General features: G+C 40.6%; 8 protein-coding genes across 13 annotated transcripts; 3 read left to right on the forward strand and 5 right to left on the reverse strand.

Moving 5' to 3' along the window:
• The first annotated feature begins 5 nt into the window (after window positions 1-5).
• LOC132787583 (synaptosomal-associated protein 25) lies at window positions 6-1,161 on the forward strand. The gene is made up of 2 exons (XM_060794722.1): window positions 6-195; window positions 266-1,161. Exon 2 carries the CDS (start codon window positions 315-317, stop codon window positions 951-953), a length of 639 nt encoding a protein of 212 aa, XP_060650705.1. The 5' UTR covers window positions 6-195; window positions 266-314; the 3' UTR covers window positions 954-1,161.
• A 712-nt stretch (window positions 1,162-1,873) lies between these two features.
• On the reverse strand, window positions 1,874-3,668 carry LOC132787581 (mannose-6-phosphate isomerase). 2 transcript variants are annotated; one of them, XM_060794719.1, is made up of 3 exons: window positions 3,567-3,668; window positions 2,806-3,427; window positions 1,874-2,742 (listed from the first exon to the last, which is right to left on the reverse strand). In XM_060794719.1, exons 2-3 carry the CDS (start codon window positions 3,380-3,382, stop codon window positions 2,129-2,131), a joined length of 1,191 nt encoding a protein of 396 aa, XP_060650702.1. In that variant the 5' UTR covers window positions 3,383-3,427; window positions 3,567-3,668; the 3' UTR covers window positions 1,874-2,128. The 2 variants fall into 2 exon arrangements, with proteins under 2 accessions (XP_060650702.1, XP_060650703.1); XM_060794720.1 differs by lacking the exon at window positions 3,567-3,668 and having other exon boundaries at window positions 2,806-3,475.
• A 224-nt stretch (window positions 3,669-3,892) lies between these two features.
• LOC132787578 (dipeptidyl peptidase 3) lies at window positions 3,893-7,469 on the forward strand. 2 transcript variants are annotated; one of them, XM_060794716.1, is made up of 5 exons: window positions 3,917-4,001; window positions 4,352-4,556; window positions 4,619-4,931; window positions 4,984-5,875; window positions 5,936-7,469. In XM_060794716.1, the coding sequence occupies exons 2-5, from the start codon at window positions 4,354-4,356 to the stop codon at window positions 6,934-6,936; spliced, it is 2,409 nt and encodes an 802-aa protein (XP_060650699.1). In that variant the 5' UTR covers window positions 3,917-4,001; window positions 4,352-4,353; the 3' UTR covers window positions 6,937-7,469. The 2 variants fall into 2 exon arrangements, with proteins under 2 accessions (XP_060650700.1, XP_060650699.1); XM_060794717.1 differs by lacking the exon at window positions 4,352-4,556 and having other exon boundaries at window positions 3,893-4,001.
• LOC132787582 (luciferin sulfotransferase) lies at window positions 7,088-8,159 on the reverse strand. Its single transcript, XM_060794721.1, has 2 exons — window positions 7,762-8,159; window positions 7,088-7,703 (listed from the first exon to the last, which is right to left on the reverse strand). Exons 1-2 carry the CDS (start codon window positions 8,094-8,096, stop codon window positions 7,088-7,090), a joined length of 951 nt encoding a protein of 316 aa, XP_060650704.1. The 5' UTR covers window positions 8,097-8,159.
• Window positions 8,160-8,646: 487 nt separating this feature from the next.
• LOC132787580 (uncharacterized) lies at window positions 8,647-13,353 on the reverse strand. The gene is made up of 5 exons (XM_060794718.1): window positions 12,215-13,353; window positions 11,474-11,622; window positions 9,967-10,246; window positions 9,482-9,787; window positions 8,647-9,406 (listed from the first exon to the last, which is right to left on the reverse strand). Exons 1-5 carry the CDS (start codon window positions 13,004-13,006, stop codon window positions 9,326-9,328), a joined length of 1,608 nt encoding a protein of 535 aa, XP_060650701.1. The 5' UTR covers window positions 13,007-13,353; the 3' UTR covers window positions 8,647-9,325.
• A 783-nt stretch (window positions 13,354-14,136) lies between these two features.
• LOC132786108 (ADP-ribosylation factor-like protein 3) lies at window positions 14,137-15,425 on the reverse strand. 2 transcript variants are annotated; one of them, XM_060792529.1, is made up of 4 exons: window positions 15,211-15,425; window positions 14,999-15,139; window positions 14,690-14,926; window positions 14,137-14,625 (listed from the first exon to the last, which is right to left on the reverse strand). In XM_060792529.1, the coding sequence occupies exons 1-4, from the start codon at window positions 15,355-15,357 to the stop codon at window positions 14,491-14,493; spliced, it is 660 nt and encodes a 219-aa protein (XP_060648512.1). In that variant the 5' UTR covers window positions 15,358-15,425; the 3' UTR covers window positions 14,137-14,490. The 2 variants fall into 2 exon arrangements, with proteins under 2 accessions (XP_060648512.1, XP_060648513.1); XM_060792530.1 differs by having other exon boundaries at window positions 15,200-15,337.
• Window positions 15,426-15,531: 106 nt separating this feature from the next.
• LOC132786109 (ADP-ribosylation factor-like protein 3) lies at window positions 15,532-19,616 on the reverse strand. Of its 2 annotated transcripts, none has more exons than XM_060792531.1 (4): window positions 19,370-19,616; window positions 16,160-16,288; window positions 15,968-16,099; window positions 15,532-15,906 (listed from the first exon to the last, which is right to left on the reverse strand). In XM_060792531.1, the coding sequence occupies exons 1-4, from the start codon at window positions 19,436-19,438 to the stop codon at window positions 15,631-15,633; spliced, it is 606 nt and encodes a 201-aa protein (XP_060648514.1). In that variant the 5' UTR covers window positions 19,439-19,616; the 3' UTR covers window positions 15,532-15,630. The 2 variants fall into 2 exon arrangements, with proteins under 2 accessions (XP_060648514.1, XP_060648515.1); XM_060792532.1 differs by lacking the exon at window positions 19,370-19,616 and adding an exon at window positions 17,161-17,246.
• LOC132786107 (RCC1 domain-containing protein 1) lies at window positions 17,294-18,873 on the forward strand. Of its 2 annotated transcripts, XM_060792528.1 has the most exons (5): window positions 17,294-17,555; window positions 17,622-18,129; window positions 18,199-18,274; window positions 18,336-18,717; window positions 18,806-18,873. In XM_060792528.1, the coding sequence occupies exons 1-5, from the start codon at window positions 17,456-17,458 to the stop codon at window positions 18,856-18,858; spliced, it is 1,119 nt and encodes a 372-aa protein (XP_060648511.1). In that variant the 5' UTR covers window positions 17,294-17,455; the 3' UTR covers window positions 18,859-18,873. The 2 variants fall into 2 exon arrangements, with proteins under 2 accessions (XP_060648511.1, XP_060648510.1); XM_060792527.1 differs by lacking the exon at window positions 18,806-18,873 and having other exon boundaries at window positions 18,336-18,794.
• Window positions 19,617-20,409: the final 793 nt, after the last annotated feature.

The raw sequence follows: 20,409 nt of genomic DNA on the forward strand, positions 1-20,409 counted from the left end.
TCTTTTGTATATACACAATTGGTTTTATACATAGTGTGTAGACATTTGCCAAAATATTGTACAAAAATAACTAAAACAAAACTTATTGAATCAAAAACGTTTATTAAATTCAAGTTCCTGTTATTACAAAAATAAACGAGCTTACTAAAAGTACTATATATCATCATCATAAACAAGTGGTGTCAGCTGTGAATTGTGAGTCATTTCCTAACAATTTTTCCCAGCCTCAATCACTGAGAAATTCGCAATCACTTGCTATATACAGATAGGCAGTCATCAGTAAGTAATTTACATCCGCATCAAATAGTCACGCTATGGCTGCCGCTGTGGAGAATCAACCGCGCACCGAGCTGCAGGAACTGCAGCTCAAATCCGCTCAAGTTGCCGATGAATCCTTGGAAAGTACGCGTCGCATGCTCACCATGATGGATGAATCCAAGGAGGCGGGCATTCGCACTCTTGTGGCGTTGGATGATCAGGGCGAGCAATTGGATCGCATCGAGGAGGGAATGGATCGCATTAATGCGGATATGCGTGAGGCGGAAAAGAATCTCAGCGGCATGGAGAAATGCTGTGGCATCTGTGTGCTGCCGTGGAAGAAAGTTAATCTGAAGGATGATGGCGATAGCGCCTGGAAGGCGAATGATGATGGCAAAGTTGTTGCAAGTCAGCCGCAGCGGGTGATCGATGAACGTGAACGGAATGGAATGGGACAACCAGCGCAATCGGGTTATGTGGCAAGAATAACGAACGATGCACGCGAGGATGAGATGGATGAGAATTTGGGGCAGGTAAATTCGATGTTGGGCAATTTGCGTAACATGGCAATTGACATGGGATCAGAGTTGGAGAACCAAAACAAACAAATCGAACGTATCAATGCTAAGGGTGATGCCAACAATTTGCGCATGGACGGTGTTAATAAGCGCGCAAATAATTTGCTCAAGAGTTAAGCAGGTGGCAAAATGTAATGATCAATTATAACTGCTCGATACCGATAACCGATAAGCACCACACCCATCGCTACCAACTAACTTCCTGCTATCTCTCTCACTTGAAACTTTCACTAGTAGACGCAGCAACAACTAAAGCACAACAATAGCATCAAAAAGAAATGCAACAATTATGAACTATGTACTGGGAACAAAAACAATACTATGTTGTGGGCACAAAAAACTACTACCGTTATTTAGCAGCTCTTTTAGTTGCTTTATTTATGGCGATATCAAAAATGAATGAACTTTTATATTCAACGTATACACAAACTACTTAGTAAACGACTAAAGCAACAAAAACCCATCAAAATATTTATATAATTAACTACATATGTCGGATGCAGAAGGAATAACACACACACACACACTCAAAATTTTATAATGAGATTTTCGTATTGTTGTTGGTACTCATGGTTTTTGGTACAAACAAAATTTTTTGAGGCTTTTACGACCTTTATGAATGAAACAAACAAAAACTTAGTCTTTATGATAAAATATTTACAACCTCAACTTGAGCCCGAAGCGAAGCGAAGCAAAGCATTTATAAGGAGGAGGAAAAGGTGAATTGAGAAGGACGACGGAGGAATGATTAAAAATGTAAGGGTAGTGTCATATTCATAGCCAATTTATGTGCATTCTTTGTGTGCACGAGAGTTTGTTAATACTTTACATACATATTATACTATACTATATATTCTATATATACTCCCCCTTCTATACTATATTGTATAACTGATGTGAGGTAATTGTGTTATACATACCCTGTTTTGATAGTAAAGCGGATATACCTGTGTTATACACCCACCCCTGTTTCTATTGTATACCAGATTTACTTGTGTACGAGAACCAAAATTAGAAACCCAGTTTTTCATTAGAGATTTAAGCAAGGATGATGATGAAGCGTGTTGTGTTAAATTTGTTTTCGCAATAATATCCCCCGGAAAAGCAGCAAGAAAAAATGTGTTTATTGCATATTATATAGTAGTATCATGTATATTTATTAGATTTATAAATCGTCGTATTTAACCGCTTATAAATAGAACTATTATTGCCACTTTAGTTTCTATTGCAACTATTAAAACTGAAATGAAATTACTTCACCACCAAGAAATCGTCTTGTTTTATTATTATTATTATGCTCTTCTGAAATAGTTATATGTGGCTATGTAAGCCGTAAAATTTTCGTCGCAATCCTCTGCCTGCAGGAATTCAATTTCTGGCGCCGCTTCAACCGGAATGTAAACAATGCTGCCGCGCGTTAAAGTTATTTCCTTCACCCCCTTGTCGGTCTTTAGGCGGAGTATGCGACTGCCAGCCAAAGTAAGGAGTATGGAACCATATGCTTGTATCTGCAGCTTGTACGAACACACGCTGTGCTTGATACCAACATGCATCACAGCAAAGTCATCAACAGGTGGCACAAATACCTGAACAGTGTCATCGATACGGTATGGCATAAACAGCTTGGCATCGGCAGCAGCCCCATCAAATATCACCGAGGAGATTAATTGTTCCACATCCTTGTATTTCGGTGTGAGTCCAGCTCGTATTACATTATCAGAGCAGGCCATGCACTCCACGCACTCACCATCCAAATAGGCGTGAATCTCGTTGGCGCCCAGGTAAATGGCTTGACCGGGTTGCAAGCGCACTAGATTCAAGAAGAACAGACACAAGACGCCCACATCGTCGGGAAAGTCCTGATTAACCTTATTGAAAATATCCAGCAACTCATTACGCTTCAACTCTACATTGAAAAAGATACAAGTATGAAAAGATTATAATATATTAAGATTTTAACACTACTCACCTGACTTATTGTTCTTGGCTATCGCTTTGATGCATTTGGAAATCGATGCATCATCAGCTCGCATCATGATCTCATAGCAATTCTTCAGTGTCTCCGAATTGCGCTTCTCGTGCAGTTCATCCACAGCCTCCTGACCTATGAGCTCAGTCAGCGGCTGGAACTCGTCAATGTTGTCAATGATATCCTCCACCGGCTGGAACCCAACCAACGCCAAGAAAGGCGTAATAGCAATGCTCAACTCTGGTTTGTGATTGTCATCCTTGTAGACATCGGGGCGCTCTTTATGCAGACGCTCCGCTTCACATTTATTGGGATGCACCTGAATGCTGAGTGCTTTTCGAATGCTCAGCACCTTAAAGAGATAGGGCAGATCTTTCTTGAGCACACGATCCAGAGTTTCGCCCGTTTCCTTCACAATGGAAACGCCACAGAAATGGGTTCCCATCCACATTTCAGCATAGGTTTCCGTCTCGTTCAGCACAAAGTCGGGATCGTTCGCCATAGCCAATTGGGCAACGGCCGATTGAATGCCCTGTTTGCCCCAATCATAGTTTTTAACCCATCCAGTCAGCTCCATGTTGGTCTTGGAAAAAACTTAGCTTGCTCCACTGCTGAGGTCAACCTGAAGGTGATAAGGAAAACATATGATTCTGATAGCTATTTTCTTATGGTGGGTGGCAAGCGTCACCCGATTAATTGCAGTTTCGATAGAGAAAATGTTACTGTTGCGTATAATTGTATCGATAGCACTTCTTACGTACTAGCCACGTCCCCACATTAATTAAAATTTTGTGTAACTTAACTTTTATGCCACAAAAAAGATTTGAATATATGTAAATGTTTAAAATCAGTCAGACAGTGTGACCGAAAATCACAAAATTACAAAAACCTTCAATAACATTTAAAATAAAATATTATTATTGTTATTTTAAACATTATTGCGAAATATTTATGGTTTTTATTATTTGAATATTCTTTTTTGACCACAATCTTGTACATTTTTAATTTGTTGCATAAATTAAATTTTTGAATTTAACGATAACATTATGTTAATTTCATGCTGTTAAAATCTCTCGCGATATATGATGCTGATTACCGGCATTATTGGGCCATCTCTAGTGTCATAATTGTTCATCTCTAAAGACAACTTGCACTTTTACGCCATTTCTTTTAATTTTGCATTTGTTTTCCGTAAGGTATGTACGCTGTCTCATATATTATTGTTTGGCCAGTTCGTTGGGGTCCAATTAGTTCTTTGTTCTGAATTTAACGTATTTAACACGGTACTGAAGACTCGATCAACTTGCAAGAACCGTTGCCGATGCACCTTGCTTGCACGCACACATATCTATGTATATGTTTGAGTGCTTGCTCCATCTGTGCAAACATTAGTTCTGTTGTATTTCATACACTCACATTTCACATACACATTTGTATGTATTTAATATGGTTAATAAAATGTTCATACACACTCACACATTTGCATTCAGAGTTTCTTGTGAAATATTTCATCAAATATAAATTTAATCATAGTCAAAATTCGCAGTCATGTTGCTAAGTTGGAAAATTTGTAGACGCTGTCAACAACTGGGCAATCTTTGCCGCTTACGTTTACATTCACGTACGGTCAGCAATTTAACTGACAAACAGACAACACGACTTCTTCCTCGCCCTCCTTTCACAACAACAGCAACAAATCAGAGTCACAGTGTATTAAGAACAACAGCGGCATTTCCCGCCGTTAATTACAGGTATTCCCCATGCTCAATTGATTTAATACTTATGTAAATTCTGAATTCTTTTCTACTTGCAGCACAAGTACAACTTTATCAAAACCAAGTCTGAAGATGGCCGCCAGCAAAACATCCCATTTTGTGCTGCCTAACACTCAACCAATTGCCGATTTGGAGTGCAAAGGCGCCTTTCAAAATCTCACGGATAAGGAGAAATTGTATGCGCATTACTTCAGCAAAGCATCCTGGGATGGTGGTCTGATTGCGCTTATTCAATCGAGTCCGGAAGCACCGCTAATCTTCTCGCTGTTGCATCGCATTTTTGTGGCCGAACAACCTGCCGAACTCAAAGTTAAAGCTTTAAAGGCTGGCGCCTCTGAAGATGATTTCACTGTAAGTTTTTTAGAGCTAAAAATGCATAGAATACAATGTTCCTTCTTTGCAGGCATTCCTTGTCTACACGTGCGGCGTCTTCGCCAATGCAGGCAACTACAAAGGCATGGGCGATAGCAAAATTGTGCCTAATCTAAGCGAGGACAAGTTCGAGGCTATCGTACACTCCACGGCCGCTTATAAAGATGATGTGCGTGTGGCCAAAATCTATGAGAAGATTAAGGGATTGGTTTATGCGCTGGAATCGCGTAACGAGATTCTGGGCTTTGCACCAAATGGCGTCACCACTTATTGGTCGGATAACTGCACCAAGGAGGACTCGGAAATTGTCAACACTTGGCTAACATCCAAGCGCATTGAACCCTACATGTGTCGCACCTTTAAAACTGTTGAGAATGGCAAAGCTCTGTATGATGTTAAACTGGGATCGGTTGCCGACTCCAGCAAGGAGGGTATTACAGTGCCAGTAGAGGAGTTTAATGGCCATAATTTCCGTGTTACTCGTGGCGATTATCAGCCGCTGTTGCAGCGCGTTAATGCCAATTTGCTGGAGGCCAAGAAATATGCAGCTAATGAAAATGAGGAGAAAATGATTGAGCATTATGTCCAGGCGTTTGAGGAGGGTTCGCTGGCTGAGCATAAGAATGGCTCGAGATGGTGGATCAAGGACAAGGGACCCGTTATTGAGACTTACATTGGTTTCATCGAGACTTATCGTGATCCCGCTGGCGGTCGTGCTGAATTTGAGGGCTTTGTGGCCATGGTCAACAAAGAGAGCTCAGCGAAATTCGCTGAATTGGTTACTCGTGCCGAGAAACTTGTCGAGTATTTGCCATGGACGCAACCCTATGAGAAGGATTCGTATTTGAAGCCTGACTTCACATCCCTGGATGTGTTGACTTTTGCGGGCAGCGGCGTTCCAGCAGGCATTAACATTCCCAACTGTAAGAATAGTTTCAAGACTTAAGCTTACTTTTACTAATGCATACTTTGTGTTTTAACAGACGATGAGATTCGTGAGGATGAGGGCTTCAAGAATGTATCGTTGGGCAATGTGCTGGCCAACATTAATCGCAAGGATCCCATACCCTTCCTATCGGACGAGGATCAAACACTCATGAAAGAGTACAAAGTGAAGGCATTTGAGGTGCAGGTTGGAATCCACGAGCTGCTTGGCCATGGCAGTGGCAAACTGTTTCGCGTGGATGAGAATGGCGCCTACAATTTTGATGTGAAGGAAGTGAAGAACCTCGTCACTGGGGAACCCATCACCAAATGGTATTTGCCTGGCGAAACTTATGATACAAAATTCGGTGCCATCAGCTCGTCGTACGAGGAATGTCGTGCTGAGGCAGTTGGTCTCTATTTGTCGCTGGAACGTGACATTCTGGAGATCTTTGGCTTCAAGGATGCCGCCGAACAGGATGATATTATTTACATTAATTGGCTGAGTCTCATTTGGAATGGCATGGGCGTTGCCTTGGAAATGTTCAATCCCAAATCAAAGCAATGGATGCAGGCGCATTCACGTGCTCGTTTCGTTATCATGAAAATGCTGCTCGAGGCGGGTGAAGATTTTGTAACCGTCAAGGAGACGGAGGATGGCAAGAATCTGCTCCTCACATTGGATCGCAGCAGGATCCATACGGTGGGCAAGAAAGCGCTGGGCGATTTCTTGACCAAGCTGCAAGTATACAAATCCACTGCTGACATTGAAGCCGCCTCTAAGATGTATGATCATTACTCGGAGGTGAATGAGAGTGGATCACATCCATGGGCCAAGTGGCGTGACATTTGCTTGGCGCACAAGAAGCCACGCATCATTCTGGTGCAGGCCAACACCTCGGTCAATGATGGCAAGGTGGATTTAAAGACTTACGATGCCACACACGAGGGCTACATTCAATCGTGGATTGATCGTTATCCATCGACCGATATTGATAATCTGCTGGAAGAGATTGTTGAGAAGGACAAAAAGTATTTCCCGATTGCCTACAAAAACTAGAAACTGCTCAAAGAGTTTTCATTCGCATGTATATTCTAAAAGAAATATATAAATGTTCAAGATCTTTAGAGATATTTTTGCCAACAAAAAGCAAATATTTGTGACTTTATTAGGGTTAAGTTTAATATGCTTATAATTATTTTACGTAGTCTTAATCGTAATCAAATGTTAAGCCGCTGCCACGCAAATGCTCCTCGCTCCAGGCATCGAATCGAGCGGACATTTCGTCGGTCATGTGATTGCGCCAATCGCCAATTTTGCCATTGCGTATGAATTTCGTGCCAGGCTGCGGCAGAATCTTCTCCAGATTGAGGGCCGCATTGCCACGCATGCTGTCAAACTGCAGATGATCACAAATGCGTTTCAGTGAATCTTCGTTGAGCAGCTGCGCAACGTTCAAGAATTGCGCACAGCGTCGCACCACAGCAGGCAGATCTTTAATCATATCCTCGTACTTGATGAACAACACGTTGTCATCGTAGCTGCGCTTCCAGAAGGGCAGCACATGCTTCCAATAGGAGCCCATGGGCGTATGACCGCCCAAAAAGAGTTCCACGAACTGATCGAAATCCCCATTGATGCCATGCAAGAGTTTGCAGTAGTGATAGTAGGAGACACACAAATCCTTGGGATTACGTGCCGTATACACAATTTTGGGCTTGACGCTCTCAAATTGCTGTGGCAGCAGTTGCCAGGAGAGATGTGAGCGCGCAAAGCGAGGACGTGGCGAATTACGCACCAATTCAACTGTATTGCCAAGTGCATCGCTAAGAGATTCAATGTGGGATTAAGGAATCTCTGAACTGAATTGCTGCTGCTACTTACGACACCCATTTATGATGATCCGTGCTGAACAACGCTGATAACTCAATCATGGGCGAACGTTGTGACAGTTGCTGCTTGGCAGCCTCATAGTCCAACTGATTACCCAACAACCAGACCATTTCCTGTGCCCAAGTGGACCCAGTGCGTGGATACGAGATCATCCACACATCATCCTCATAGATGGGCAGCTGGCGTATCGATTCACCCAACTCGACGTACTTCCTTGGGATAATCAGACGATCGGGCAGCACTTCGACAAAGCAATCCTGTGCCGGGAATATGGCATTTGTGCGTTTCACAATATCCGCATCCAGTTCTCTATAAGCTAGCTGCATCTTGTCTTGGATTGTGTTGTGTTGTCGTCGCCTCAGCTGGCTGCAGTCGACTGACGCTTGACGCCAAAGTGGAAAGTGAGCCCAAGCGTATTGTGGTGAAAGTGACGTTAACGGGAATATTCATCTAAGTTTTCCGCAAAGTTGAACTTGTTCAGTGCCAAAACCTGCTTCATGCACTCGAATGAATGGCTTGCTTGCTGGCGATGGATGGGATGGGAAGTGCATAAACTAAACCGATATTTGCGGAATTGGCCAATACAAAGTTGTTGGCGTTCACACACCCATAGACGAACAGATTGCGCTGAGCAAGTTAACGGCAACTTCGCTTTGTGTGATTAACGAGAAATGTGTTGAGAGAGTATCGTAAAGTATGTACAAGCTTTTATTGGTAAAAAGATAGACTCATGAAAATCTCGTAAATACAAACTCATCTTTCGGATCTATAGTAGTAAAAGATATTGTTGAAATAATATATGTTAATGATCTATAATTATTATTATTCGTTTATTATAACAACACCGAAATTTAACATCATTTCACCCAATTTCTTTCAAATACTTTCCTTAAATGCTCTAAGATTATTATTATTGAAATTTAACTTTACTTCACCCATCTTAACATGTTCCAAAGGTACTCTAGACTTTCACACTTCATATCATAGTTGCTGTACACCATTTGAAAGTGTAGATTAACTGGAAAAGTTGCACAAATCTTAAGCAAAGACTTCATACAAACTAGAAGTACTTCGAGAGGTCAGCAACCTTATAAAACTACTCAGTTCTGAGAAAATCTAATGTTGTTTAGTCGCAAACAGTTTTATCAAAGTTTTACCCATGACACTTATTAGAAATATAGTTTTTTCAAAGTTAATTATTCATTTCTGTTGGGTTCATTGACCATTAACAAATGAAAAGAAAGGGCATTAAATCGTTAATCTAACCAACGCTGAAAACCCTAAAGTTGTAAATAAGTTTCACTTAATGGAAGTTGTACGCTTAAATTATACGTATTAAATAATTTGTATGCTTTCAAAAAGTGTGGTTAGTTTTACGATTGAGGTTAGGTTTACCCATCAATTTGCCGCTAGAATTAAATTACCAATTAAATTAAGATTTATTGCAATTCGTAATACTATGTACACTTGAAATCTTGATCTCGATTACAGCTAATTCGTCTTAATGAGCACTCGTCTTAAACAGTCGGTTGTTATTAGCATCGTATATCGTAAACTACAACTCGTTGTGTACGTATTCTGTGGTCACCTTGGCTTCACCCTCATGGAATCCATTGCAGTCCACTGGATATTTGGCCTGCATTTGAAAGAAAATTGTTATTATAAGATTTGATGAAGAAGAATTGGTTGCGGATGTGGATGTGGGACTCACCTCGCAATTATATGGCGCATTGATTACACCAAATAGCGTCCAGAATGGTGTACCGGTTTCTGTGCTAATGAAGATCGCTGCACCCATGCTCCCGATCTTTACAATTTTCGGACTAACGCCGGCAATGAGAGCGCCAGCTGAAGTCGAAGCTTGTTTCGATTGCTTTTGCTGCTGCTGCTTCTGTTGTTGTTGTTCTTGTTGGTCAAGAGCGGCTGCATTTAGCTGGCAGAGCACATAGCGATCACATTGCGGCGACTTGGAGATGTATCTATAGGCGCGATGTACTTTTAGCACCGGTTCAATAACCTGTTTGTTGTTTATCGATGTTGAATTGTGGGTTGGATGCGATGCGTGCGCCGCGAAACAACACAAAAAGAGAAAATTGTAGCGTAATTAATTTAATTTGTGCTATTGCTTTAGTTTAGTTAGTTAGTTATTCTAACTGCGCTTTGTTAATTGCCCAGCAACCTCATTTCGTTACTTACCTCCAGATTGAGTGTATCCGTTAATCGATCGCTAATCTCGGTGGCATTGAACTGCAGCAGGCCACGTGCTTGGCCCAATTTGAGCAGCTCCTTGGCATAGCCAACGGCTGGCTTCACATATTGACGCGAATCGATTTTCACATTCAAATGATGCTTGGCCACGTGGTTCAGGAGATTCGATATAGTCTCACTGGGGCGCGTCGGATCGAAATAAGTTTGCTTGGGATAACCTTGAGACTTTAACAGGCCGTTAAACATGATTTGTGCCGTCTGGAAATATCTATGGAAAGTGTGTCCAAAAAAAAACAGAAACAAAAAAAAAATGAAAAAGAAATGAAAAGAGAAGTACAAGAGTTAGGAAAGGAAAGAAAAAATGGCAATTGATGAGCTTATAATGATGACACAGCATGACCAAGTGAAAGGGCGCCTAGCTAGAAAGTGGAAGTCATTTCTTCTTTCGTTGTCTAACCATCATAATAACGATGATGATGACGACTTTGATAATGGGGCGTATGCCAAATACGTATACGTTATTGTGTACAAATATTTGGGTATTTGAATGCTACACAGCTTGCGTTTTCTATACAGTTTCGCTGTCTGTCTGTCCGTCCGCAGTTTTCTAGGCGCACAACTCGTTGAGTTTTAAAGCTAGCTTAATGAAACTTGGTAAACAAATGCTTTAGTGCTGTAACTAATTGGCGTAGAAGATTTGAATAGATTGGAATTCCATAACATGCTAAAAATCTTGATAAATAAATAAGAGAAATAATAGAGTCAAATAATGTAATTTGTTTTTATAATTTCTCTCATAAAGACATTTGTGAGCATGCTGCTAAAGAGTATTGAATATTCGGCCTTGCTAGCCTAACTTTCTTGTTTATATATTCAGTGTGACCCAAATAGCTGAGACATTCGGCATGCAATAATGTCGCCGTCGTCGCCGACTCCAGCTTGTACTTTGCCTTTGGCCCATTTCCGTGGCTGAAACCGGTTTCACAACACTCAACGGCGAACCAAACCAAAACTGTTCTGGCATGTTTATTTGTTTATATCGAAGCAAGCAACATTGTAACTGTAACAGACAGAGAGACAGAAAGACGCACACCCATAGTCGAGATCGGGATTGGAATTGGAGTTGGACTTGCGTGTGTGCTTTGTTGACCAGTCAGATTAGCAGCCAGGTTCTAAAATGTGCCAGCTGCAAAAGTGTGTCAAAAGGTAAAGCAAGCTCTCTGGCGCTTCCAACATGTTTGATGGCCAACAAACGCCAAACAGGTTGCAGCTAACGGTAATTTAACAGGCAACTTCCAAGAGTTGCCTGCAATCGAATCGAAATACATACGAACGAAACAAAAAAAACTAGAGCTGAGAATCGGCATCAGAATCCGATTCAGAATCATATCACAGCTAGGTGCTAAACTGTGCTCAACCGTTAGGAAAGCAGAACGTGATCAGCAATTAACACGCATGGAAAAACTCATACACATTTTATTCCCCTTGGACTTACCTCAGATAGTTCTCGGGATTGGCCAAATAACTGGCCCAATCAGCCAAGTACAACGTAGCTGACTTGATCCAGCGACGACGGAAGGATTGATTGTTCAGCGACTCAAAGAGCTTGTCATAGTCCAGCTTGCCATCGCGTCCCTTGAAGCCCTACAAGGTCAGGAAATACATTAAAGAAAAATGAAGAGACAGGTGATTCAGTAAGATAATCGTAAAACATTTTTAGGGTGTAATAAACAATTTAGTGTGAACAATAAAAGTGTTTTTGAATAGCTGTTCAGTTAATCTATCGATCTAAATGAAAATCTGAGAAACTACTCCAATTGTGTTAAGTCACTAAAGTGTAATATTATGTAAAACTCTTTTTTAAGCTTTACGATCTTAGCAATAGTATTAAATGTTAAATTTAAAGGGCACATTACTTAATTTTTTTTTTTTAGAATTAGCAACCCTTAACTTTAAGGAATATTATTTTAATTGGAATTGTAACGAAATTTACCGTTACTAATAAAAATGTGTTTGCATATATTAGCTTCCAAGAATATTTTTGAAATAATGTTGAATATTTTACTATGTGTGAATTAAAATTCTACTCTAAAGAAGCCTAAAGCTTTGGTTTGCTATAGTTAGTATTGATACCAAATTTTAGGTGGTTAGATTTTATAGTTACATAGATCTAGGGGATTAAATGAGCGGTCAGACAGACAGACGGACATAAAAATCGTGAGTCTTTAGCACTTACCTTCATGATCTTGTTGACGCCTGACTTCTCGTACAGCGCATCGGCGAGTTCCGAGTTGGAGAAGTGATCCCACAGCACATGGGCATGCTCCAGGAATGGCGGCAACACCCAGGCATGACTCTTGTGACGCTCCTGTGTGCTCTGTCCCTCGGGGCCAGCGAACGAGCTCACCGCTTGCATAATCAAAGGCAGCAGACTCATGAAACCATTTTCTTGTTCGGGTTCTTCGGGCAGCGAACGCTTCTGGTCATGATGAGCGGCCTTCTTCTCGGTACCAGCTCCTCCTTGGGTGTTCATGAAGGCCGAGGCCACCTGCAGAATGGTGTCCAGACCAATGCCAGACTCGGAGCCACCGCCAGCTGAGTTGCTGCGTTTCTGTTGGGTTCCCGCATCCTCATCATCGCTTTGTGTGAACATTTCCAGGACATTGCCGATGATGGCGGGATCAAAGCCACCGCCGCCGCCGCCTCCACCATTGCCGCCACGTGCATTGCTGGCCAGTAAGCTGCCCAGACCGGAGAGGATTTGCATGGCGCCACCGCCGCCTCCACCACCGCCTTTGCCGTTAGCCTGCATAAAGCTGCCCACAAGCGATGCAATGCCCGCCAATCCAGCGCCAGCTCCTCCTCCTCCTCCGCCACCAGTTGCGCCGCCGCCATTCTGATTTGTCAGCGCTTCCTGTATGAACATGGAGGCCATGTCGAGCAGTGGGTTGGATTCCTCCTCGGCCAGGTGGCCGTAGGGTTGGGCGCAGAGCAGCGCGAGCACAAAGAGTGCTCGTTTCATATACATCTTATTTTATTGTTTTTGTTAACGGGCAGGAGGAACTTTCACAATCACACAGACACTTGATTTTTCTATGCTTGCTGGTTGCTGCTGTAGTTATTGTTGTTGTTGGCCAATTAAACAACGCGGCGACAACAAAAACGCGACCGAAGACGCTTCACTGCGCAAAGCGACTCACTCAAGAAAATTGCAAAAATCCGTTTGATATTGCTCTTGCTTCTTCTTCTTCCACTAGTTGTTGGTCTTGTGCTTCTTCTTGTTGTTAAGAAACGGCAGCAAATCGAGACGCGCAGCACAATAAAAACACAGCCAGCACAGCCGAAAACTTTCTTTCTTCTGTGGCTCTGAGTCAGTGTGTAACACTTCTTAAGCCAACTTCAAGTGTCTTTCTTTTGTGCCGGGCCAACATGTTGCAACCGCTTCTGCCTGCTGATGTTTGACTCTCCCAAAACTCAAGTTGGCAGCACGCGAGCGCGAGCTCTCTTTCTCTCACCACTCTCTCTGTCTTTGACACACAGGTGTTTGCTCTCTCCGTTTTGTGTGCGCCTGTGTGAGTGTTGTGTGTGGGCACTGCACAGTTCTTCTTGTCATTCTTTACGCCTGCGCTGTCCACGTCAGTTTGCTGCCCGCATACAAAATCAAAGGCGCACACTCGCTCACATAAATATATATATGTGTGTATGTATGTGAGTGTGCGTGGTACGTTTGCTCTGTTGTTCTTGCTGTTGCCGTGGACTTTACTTTGTTTATATTTCTTTCTACCCACTTTCTTTTTACACAAGTTCATATTGTGTGGCTGGCGTCAATGTTTTTCTTCAGCGCGCTTAATGCAAACTTCTACGTGTACTCTTCACTGTTTGCATGTGTGTGTGTGCATTCACAATTTTGCAGAAAGTTTGCCATATGATTCTGATTTGTGGGTGAAGTGACAGTGACAGTCAGTCATCTGATGACAGGGTATTAAAGGTGATGTCAACTAGTTGATAACACATTTTTAATTGGAGATTAAATTTAATTGACATTAATATTACAAACAAAATTGCATAAAAGCATTAAATGGCATTAAAGAAGATTATATTTCACTGATTTGACAGTTATTCTTAATTTGTATTTAAGCGATGAGGTAGTTGAGCAGATAATCTTTTAAACCATATTGCTTTTATTTTATAATTTAAATATAAATTAAAATCTATTACTATTGCTCAACTATTTAAGATATATTTTTTTTTTGACAATTTAGAGAGCTAAAAGAGTATCCAATATTTTTCGTGACTATTATATTACAAATTTCAACCTTAATTTTTACTTTTTAATGCAAATTCAAAAGCTAAACGAATGCATAACAAATGTTGTTTCGTCTCTCGAAATTCTCTCTCACTCTCTGGTCTATTCGGATTTGTGTGCCACGTTCCATTTTCATTTCCATTTCCAGTTGGATTCGTCGACAAGAATAGATTACTCGCGTACACTGTGCCAGATCCATAAATTAATTAAACATCCACGGCGGGACGTCGACAGTCTAGTGGACACATCTGGCTAAACAGAAAGGTTGGATTAAGTATTTTCTGAATTCGACTCTGTGGCCTCTGCTTCTTTAAGCTCTTGTAGATCCACTCAATGGTGCTCTGTAAACAAATAAAATACTGTAGAATTCTTCCGGAAATGCCTAAGCAGATCAAAATGAATTACAAAAGAACCAGCGCCTGTCAAAGTTGAGCACTCTTGTATATTCCAAGCACGTCCTTCCAATCGATTCAAACCCATAAAATCGATTATCATTGAACTGGGCAACGCTCCATAGACATCCTGTTTGTTGGCCAGGACCAACAACGGAACCTGGGACATCCTTTCGTCCAGCAAAACATCACAGAGCTCGCAACGTGCTTCTGCAAGACGTGACACGTCCGTGCTATCAACGACAAAGATCTAAAATGCAAAAGAGAGACAAACCTCAAGATTAAATCAGGCGGAATGGGGCTAAGATTTCGGAGAACATACCAAGGCATTGGTATTCGGAAAGAAGGTGTGCCACGACTGACGCATTCTCCATTGACCGCTCAAGTCCCGCATATGCACTTTCATGGTCTTGTACTTTAAGTCCATTTCATTTGGCTGGACCGTGGGATTAATGTTCTTCAACTTTAAAAATATAACAATTTTAATTGCAGAAGAACAAAACTTTTTTATTTAACGATTTACGTTGATCTTACGGTTTCTTCATTTTTCATACAAAGGCGTCCAGCCAGCGTACTCTTCCCGGAATTGTTGAGACCCAGGATGAGCAAGTTGAACTCGGGGATTGCCCTCAGCCGGAACTTGCGGAGATGCGTGGAGACGCTTTTGCGAAATTTGTTCATTGCCTGATTTATTTTGGACTCAAAAATTGTGAACTATGGCTAAGGTACTACTATGATTTAAAATGACATATTCGGTAGTTTCCAAAATTTTTAAAACTTATAATAATAATACTTGTGTAAGCAATTCTTAATCTTCCTCCTTTTCTTTGATCCTCTATAAGTCAAACAAACGTGTTTAACCAATTTATAATAATTATTATTGCGTGTATTTTAATAGTTGATCAGTGCACGTTAATAGCTTTCATCTTACATTAGCATAATAAAATTAAGAGATTACTTCTTCATATTCTTGCACACCCAGTCCATGCCTTCCTTCAGCCCTGTACCATCGACCGCAGTACAAGCCTTGATCTCCCAAGTGCGCTCCTGCAGACGCACTAAACCCATTTTCTCGGCCACTTCGGAGGCAGTCATAGCATTGGGCAAGTCCTGTTTGTTGGCAAAGACCAGCAAAGGGACCGTCTTCAGCCGATTATCCATCAGCATCTCAAAGAGCTCACTGCCTGCCTCCGAAAAACGTGTGCGATCTGTACAGTCAATAACATAGATCTGCAATTAAATATAATATAAAACTTAATGTTTTTTTTATTGTTAATTGTTTAGCATTTACCAAAACATCTGTATTGGCAAAGTAATTCTTCCAATACGGTCGAATCTTCCATTGGCCGCCAATGTCCCACACATTTAGCTTAAAGCCATCTGCGGCTACAGACTTGATATTAAATCCCGCTGTGGGCGTTACCTGAGGATCAGACGAACGATTATTGGGAAAGCAAGAACGTATCCGCTTCACAATACTCACAGTTGTTATGTCCTCGGATGCCAGCTGCTTCAGAATTGTTGTCTTGCCGGCATTGTCCAAACCAAGCAGCAGAATCCGCGCTTCCTTTTCCGGATTTGGTCGCAGTTTTCGCAGCAGCGATAAAAGACCCTGAAAGTTGCATTCAAAATTGTATTTTAAATTCCGATTGTGCTGCGACATTATTTAATCGATATCGAAAGCCCATTTAATCGATTCACGATTTGATTGAATTAACATTGGAATATATCGATTTTAACATTTTCTGTTAGGTAAACATTTTGATTTACGTGCGCGCGAAGTGTTGTTTCTCGGAGTGTAACTTTATTAAATAGTCAAAAATGATTTATAATGGTTTAAATTCAATAATGAAAAGCTGTTTTTGTTTTTGAGTATACTTCTTATAAAATTAAAGTGTGTTGAAACGTAAGTGAATTTTGAAATGGAAATTGACCAAGCCGGACAATTCTGTTTGTGTTCGCTGCTATTTTTTTACATTGCCGCCAAATGTTTAATAGCTTTTGTATTGAATTTTCCGTTTTTGATTTTTTTTCCTGAAAATACTAATTTGTAATACTTTAACTTATAGGTAACTCGAATTTTGTTCAATTAAATCGATTTTAAGTTTATTTACTTCTCACTGAAATAATAAACTGCTTATAAATACGCGCATTTTAAAACAATAATAAGATGTCAAATGAACAGTTAACATATTTTTTCTTTATTTTCAGAAAAATTCTTGGCGTATTTTGTTTTTTCAAGACAATAGTAAATAAATAATGATTCTTTCTATTTTAAATAGAAACCTATCGATATTGCCACAGAACTTCAAAAGCTCGTCGATAGTGCCACCTCTAAGCCACACACTTGATGATTGTCATGGCAACCGATTTTAATAAACAAATTATATTTTTCGGAAAATAATAATAGTCTATTTAACTAGCTTTAATTGCCGTTTGCAAGTGTACAATAACAAACCGCGATGTCGTGAGTTATTAACATACCATTTCGTATCAACAAAAAAACACGAATTGCGCAAAACAAACGATCAGTTTAGTGTTTTTTTATGAAGAACACGATTCGACCAAATTGGTGAAAAATAATAAAACTACCACCGACGACAACATTACAGGTGCAATGCTATCTAGCAACTAAATAACTCAGTCGACCAAACAGTCACAGGTAGCGGGGTGTCTCCCTGCTCCATCCCCTGCTCTAATACAAAACTGTGCTCGTCGCTGCGCAACCGCCGTCGACGTCGCTGTCGCCGTCGCCGCGTAGCCGTTGAGCAAGCGGAAGATGAGGAGACAGTTACTATTTACGGGGTTCAATGCATTCGGGCAACACAAAAGCAGCAAGAACAGCGACCGCACTTCCGGTCGCTGTGTTGCCTTAACTGGTTCGTATTTCGTTAATTAAAACATTCTCGCATATTTTAAGCAACAAAAAATCCTTAATTTTTTAGAAATACAGTTGCCCGCCAATGCAACAGACAATTGGATTGTTGCGCTCAGCTGGCGTTACACAGCTTATGCTACGGGCTCGAAGCTATGGCTGATGGGATTACTCGACGCGGCGCCGTTTGAACAATTGGAAGTGGAGGCTCCCTCGGCTATAAAGGCGTTAGCTGTTTGTGATGCACATTGTCTAGTGCTGCTGCAGAATGGCGAACTCTATAAGCTGCCGGCCAAGTTGGACGCCAAGCTGCAGCAGCTTAAACTGGAAGTTCCTCAGGTTGCTCAAAAGCGATCTATATTTGGCATAGCCAAAATAACTCCTAATCTAATCACTCACGTTGCCTGCGGTTCATATATCAATGTGGCCATCAGTGCAGCGAATATGGTCTATAGCCTGCCCAGCTGCTTGCATCAGTTTCCACAGCATCCGTGGCGTGTGCAACAGTTGGAGTGTGGACAGGAGCATGCACTGCTCCTCAATGGCAATGGCGATGTCTATAGCTGGGGCAATGGACTGTAAGTGGAGTTGTGACCTTAACTATTGGCTTAAAGATCATTGTATATATTTGACTTATTTTGTTGCAGTCGCGGACAACTTGGTCAGGTGACACTTGGAGTGGAGGAGACGCCTCAACTAATAGAGGCGTTGGCTGGCATTAAAGTAAATCATTTGTTATCTTCATAACATTATTTGCATAAAGCTGAGTCAACATTTCTTTTAGATAACTCAAATTGCTGCTGGTGGCTGGCACAGTGCGGCAATCTCTGCATTCGGTGATCTCTATACGTGGGGCCTAAATTCTAATGGCCAATTGGGTATGCGTGTAATGAAACCAGATGGTATACTCAAGGAACCAACGGTTTATCCATTGCCCCAGGTTCATGATTTGCCTGCATGTTGTGTAGCTTCCGCTGATGATGATGAATCTGCGGATCAATGTGAGCCTGTCAAAGTTATTGCAGGATCACGTCACACAATGCTTTTGCGTAGTTGTGGCCGCCTTTGGGCCACAGGCTGGAGTGCCCATGGACAACTGGGCAAAGAACCGAAAAAGCCAGCGTTTGTTGATGCTTTTGAAGTGGTCTGTGATAAAGTCAGAGACAGTAAGTATCATGTTATCTGTGGCCCTTGGGCCACATTACTTGTGTTGTCTAAATAAATGTTTTATACTAACTATTAATGAATGGAAAGAGAACTATGACTATGGAATTTATCTGATAAATTTAATATGGAATTATACATGACTATGAAAATTAGAGGGACTCCCCTTTTGATAAATGAGAAATGTGGAGTTATACAAAATTATGGAATTCTGAACATATATAATAAAAGGAATACGCTATGATCAGGGCGTTCATAAAAAACTAATAATTGATAATTATATTCAATGCCTTCTAAAGTTTTCAAAATCGCAACTGCCACGCGCCAACTAAAGCTGGTTGCTACGACACTGCAATTGATTGTATAGCCGTCTCTTTCACATTGAGAGTGTGTCTGCGCTAGTGTACTAGCAAAGTTTTGAACCAGTTAAGAGCCGTTACAAGTGTAATGGTTCATGTCTAGGCTAAATTTCAAAATAATTTATATTCAAGGGTTAAAAACATGTATTATTGAGCTGCTGTGATTTAAAAATGTATAAATTATTTTATTATTGTATTATTTTGAAATTATTATTAAATAATATTTAAATTTAAATTATAAATTTCGCTTTAATAAAAAACCAGTAGCATAATGCCCATTCATATCATTGCTTACGATATTCGCATTGATCCTGCATCTTGTTTTTGTGCCCTGCATTCGCTTTCGCCCCAATTCACGCTTCATGGAATCGTTTGGTATTTGCTTTGTCTTATTTGACTTTTTATTGCCTATCAAAAGTAAACAGGGAACGTTGGCGTCGAGTGCAAAGCACAAATTATTTTGTCTTGGGATAGGTCCGAGGGCGATGTGCCATTGTCGCGGTTGTCGTTGTTTATGTTTTTGTTGTTGCTGTTGTTGCTGCCGAGTCGTTTAATCAGTAAATTTTATTTTTAAAAATGTTATTAAACAATATTTGCTTTAGCAAAAGTCAGACATGCAGTGCAATAAACTTTTCAGCACTTGTAGATCGACCGACACGACGCGACAACTAAATCTCGAATGTGACGCACAGACGGTTTGTCGCTGTGACGGGTTTCGTGGGTATTTTCTTTGTCTCAACTTTATGGGTGGCATTACTTGATAGCATCGTTATTATTATTGGAACTGCAAGGAATGCCAATTTAAAACCAAAAATATAAGTATTGGTAATCGTGGTAATTATATTTATGGAGTGCGGTTGTAATATTATATTAAACCGCTTAATTTCTTCAACAGTTTTTGATAAGCAGTCATTAAATAAAAGTAGGTTAATCATTTTAGGTCTAAGTATTTTACTTATTTCTTGGTACAAATTAGATAAGATTTAGGATTTATTATTTTGGGAATACTTTTTGTTTTCTTTAGGAGGATTTTAGTTCTATTCGATTCGATTCTATTCTATTTCTATTATATTATAAGGGGAGTTTTTATAATATTGAACTTCTCAATTCAAATAAAAAGATATTACATACATTTATTTTGTACAATTTTCCAGGGCTCTTTTTCTAATTATATTTGCTGTTGCCTTATTGACTTGTTTCACAGTTAGAAGTTCTTAGCTTACATATGTGATTTCTTTACTTGCTTGTGATGGATTTTGTTTTCCATTGTTGGGAGAATTTCTGATTTGATACAAAGCTGTAAATATGTGAGGGATTAAAATTTACGAGGAATTT

This window comes from Drosophila nasuta, chromosome 2R, assembly GCF_023558535.2.
Source record: "Drosophila nasuta strain 15112-1781.00 chromosome 2R, ASM2355853v1, whole genome shotgun sequence".
Classification (NCBI taxonomy): Eukaryota; Metazoa; Arthropoda; class Insecta; order Diptera; family Drosophilidae; genus Drosophila; species Drosophila nasuta.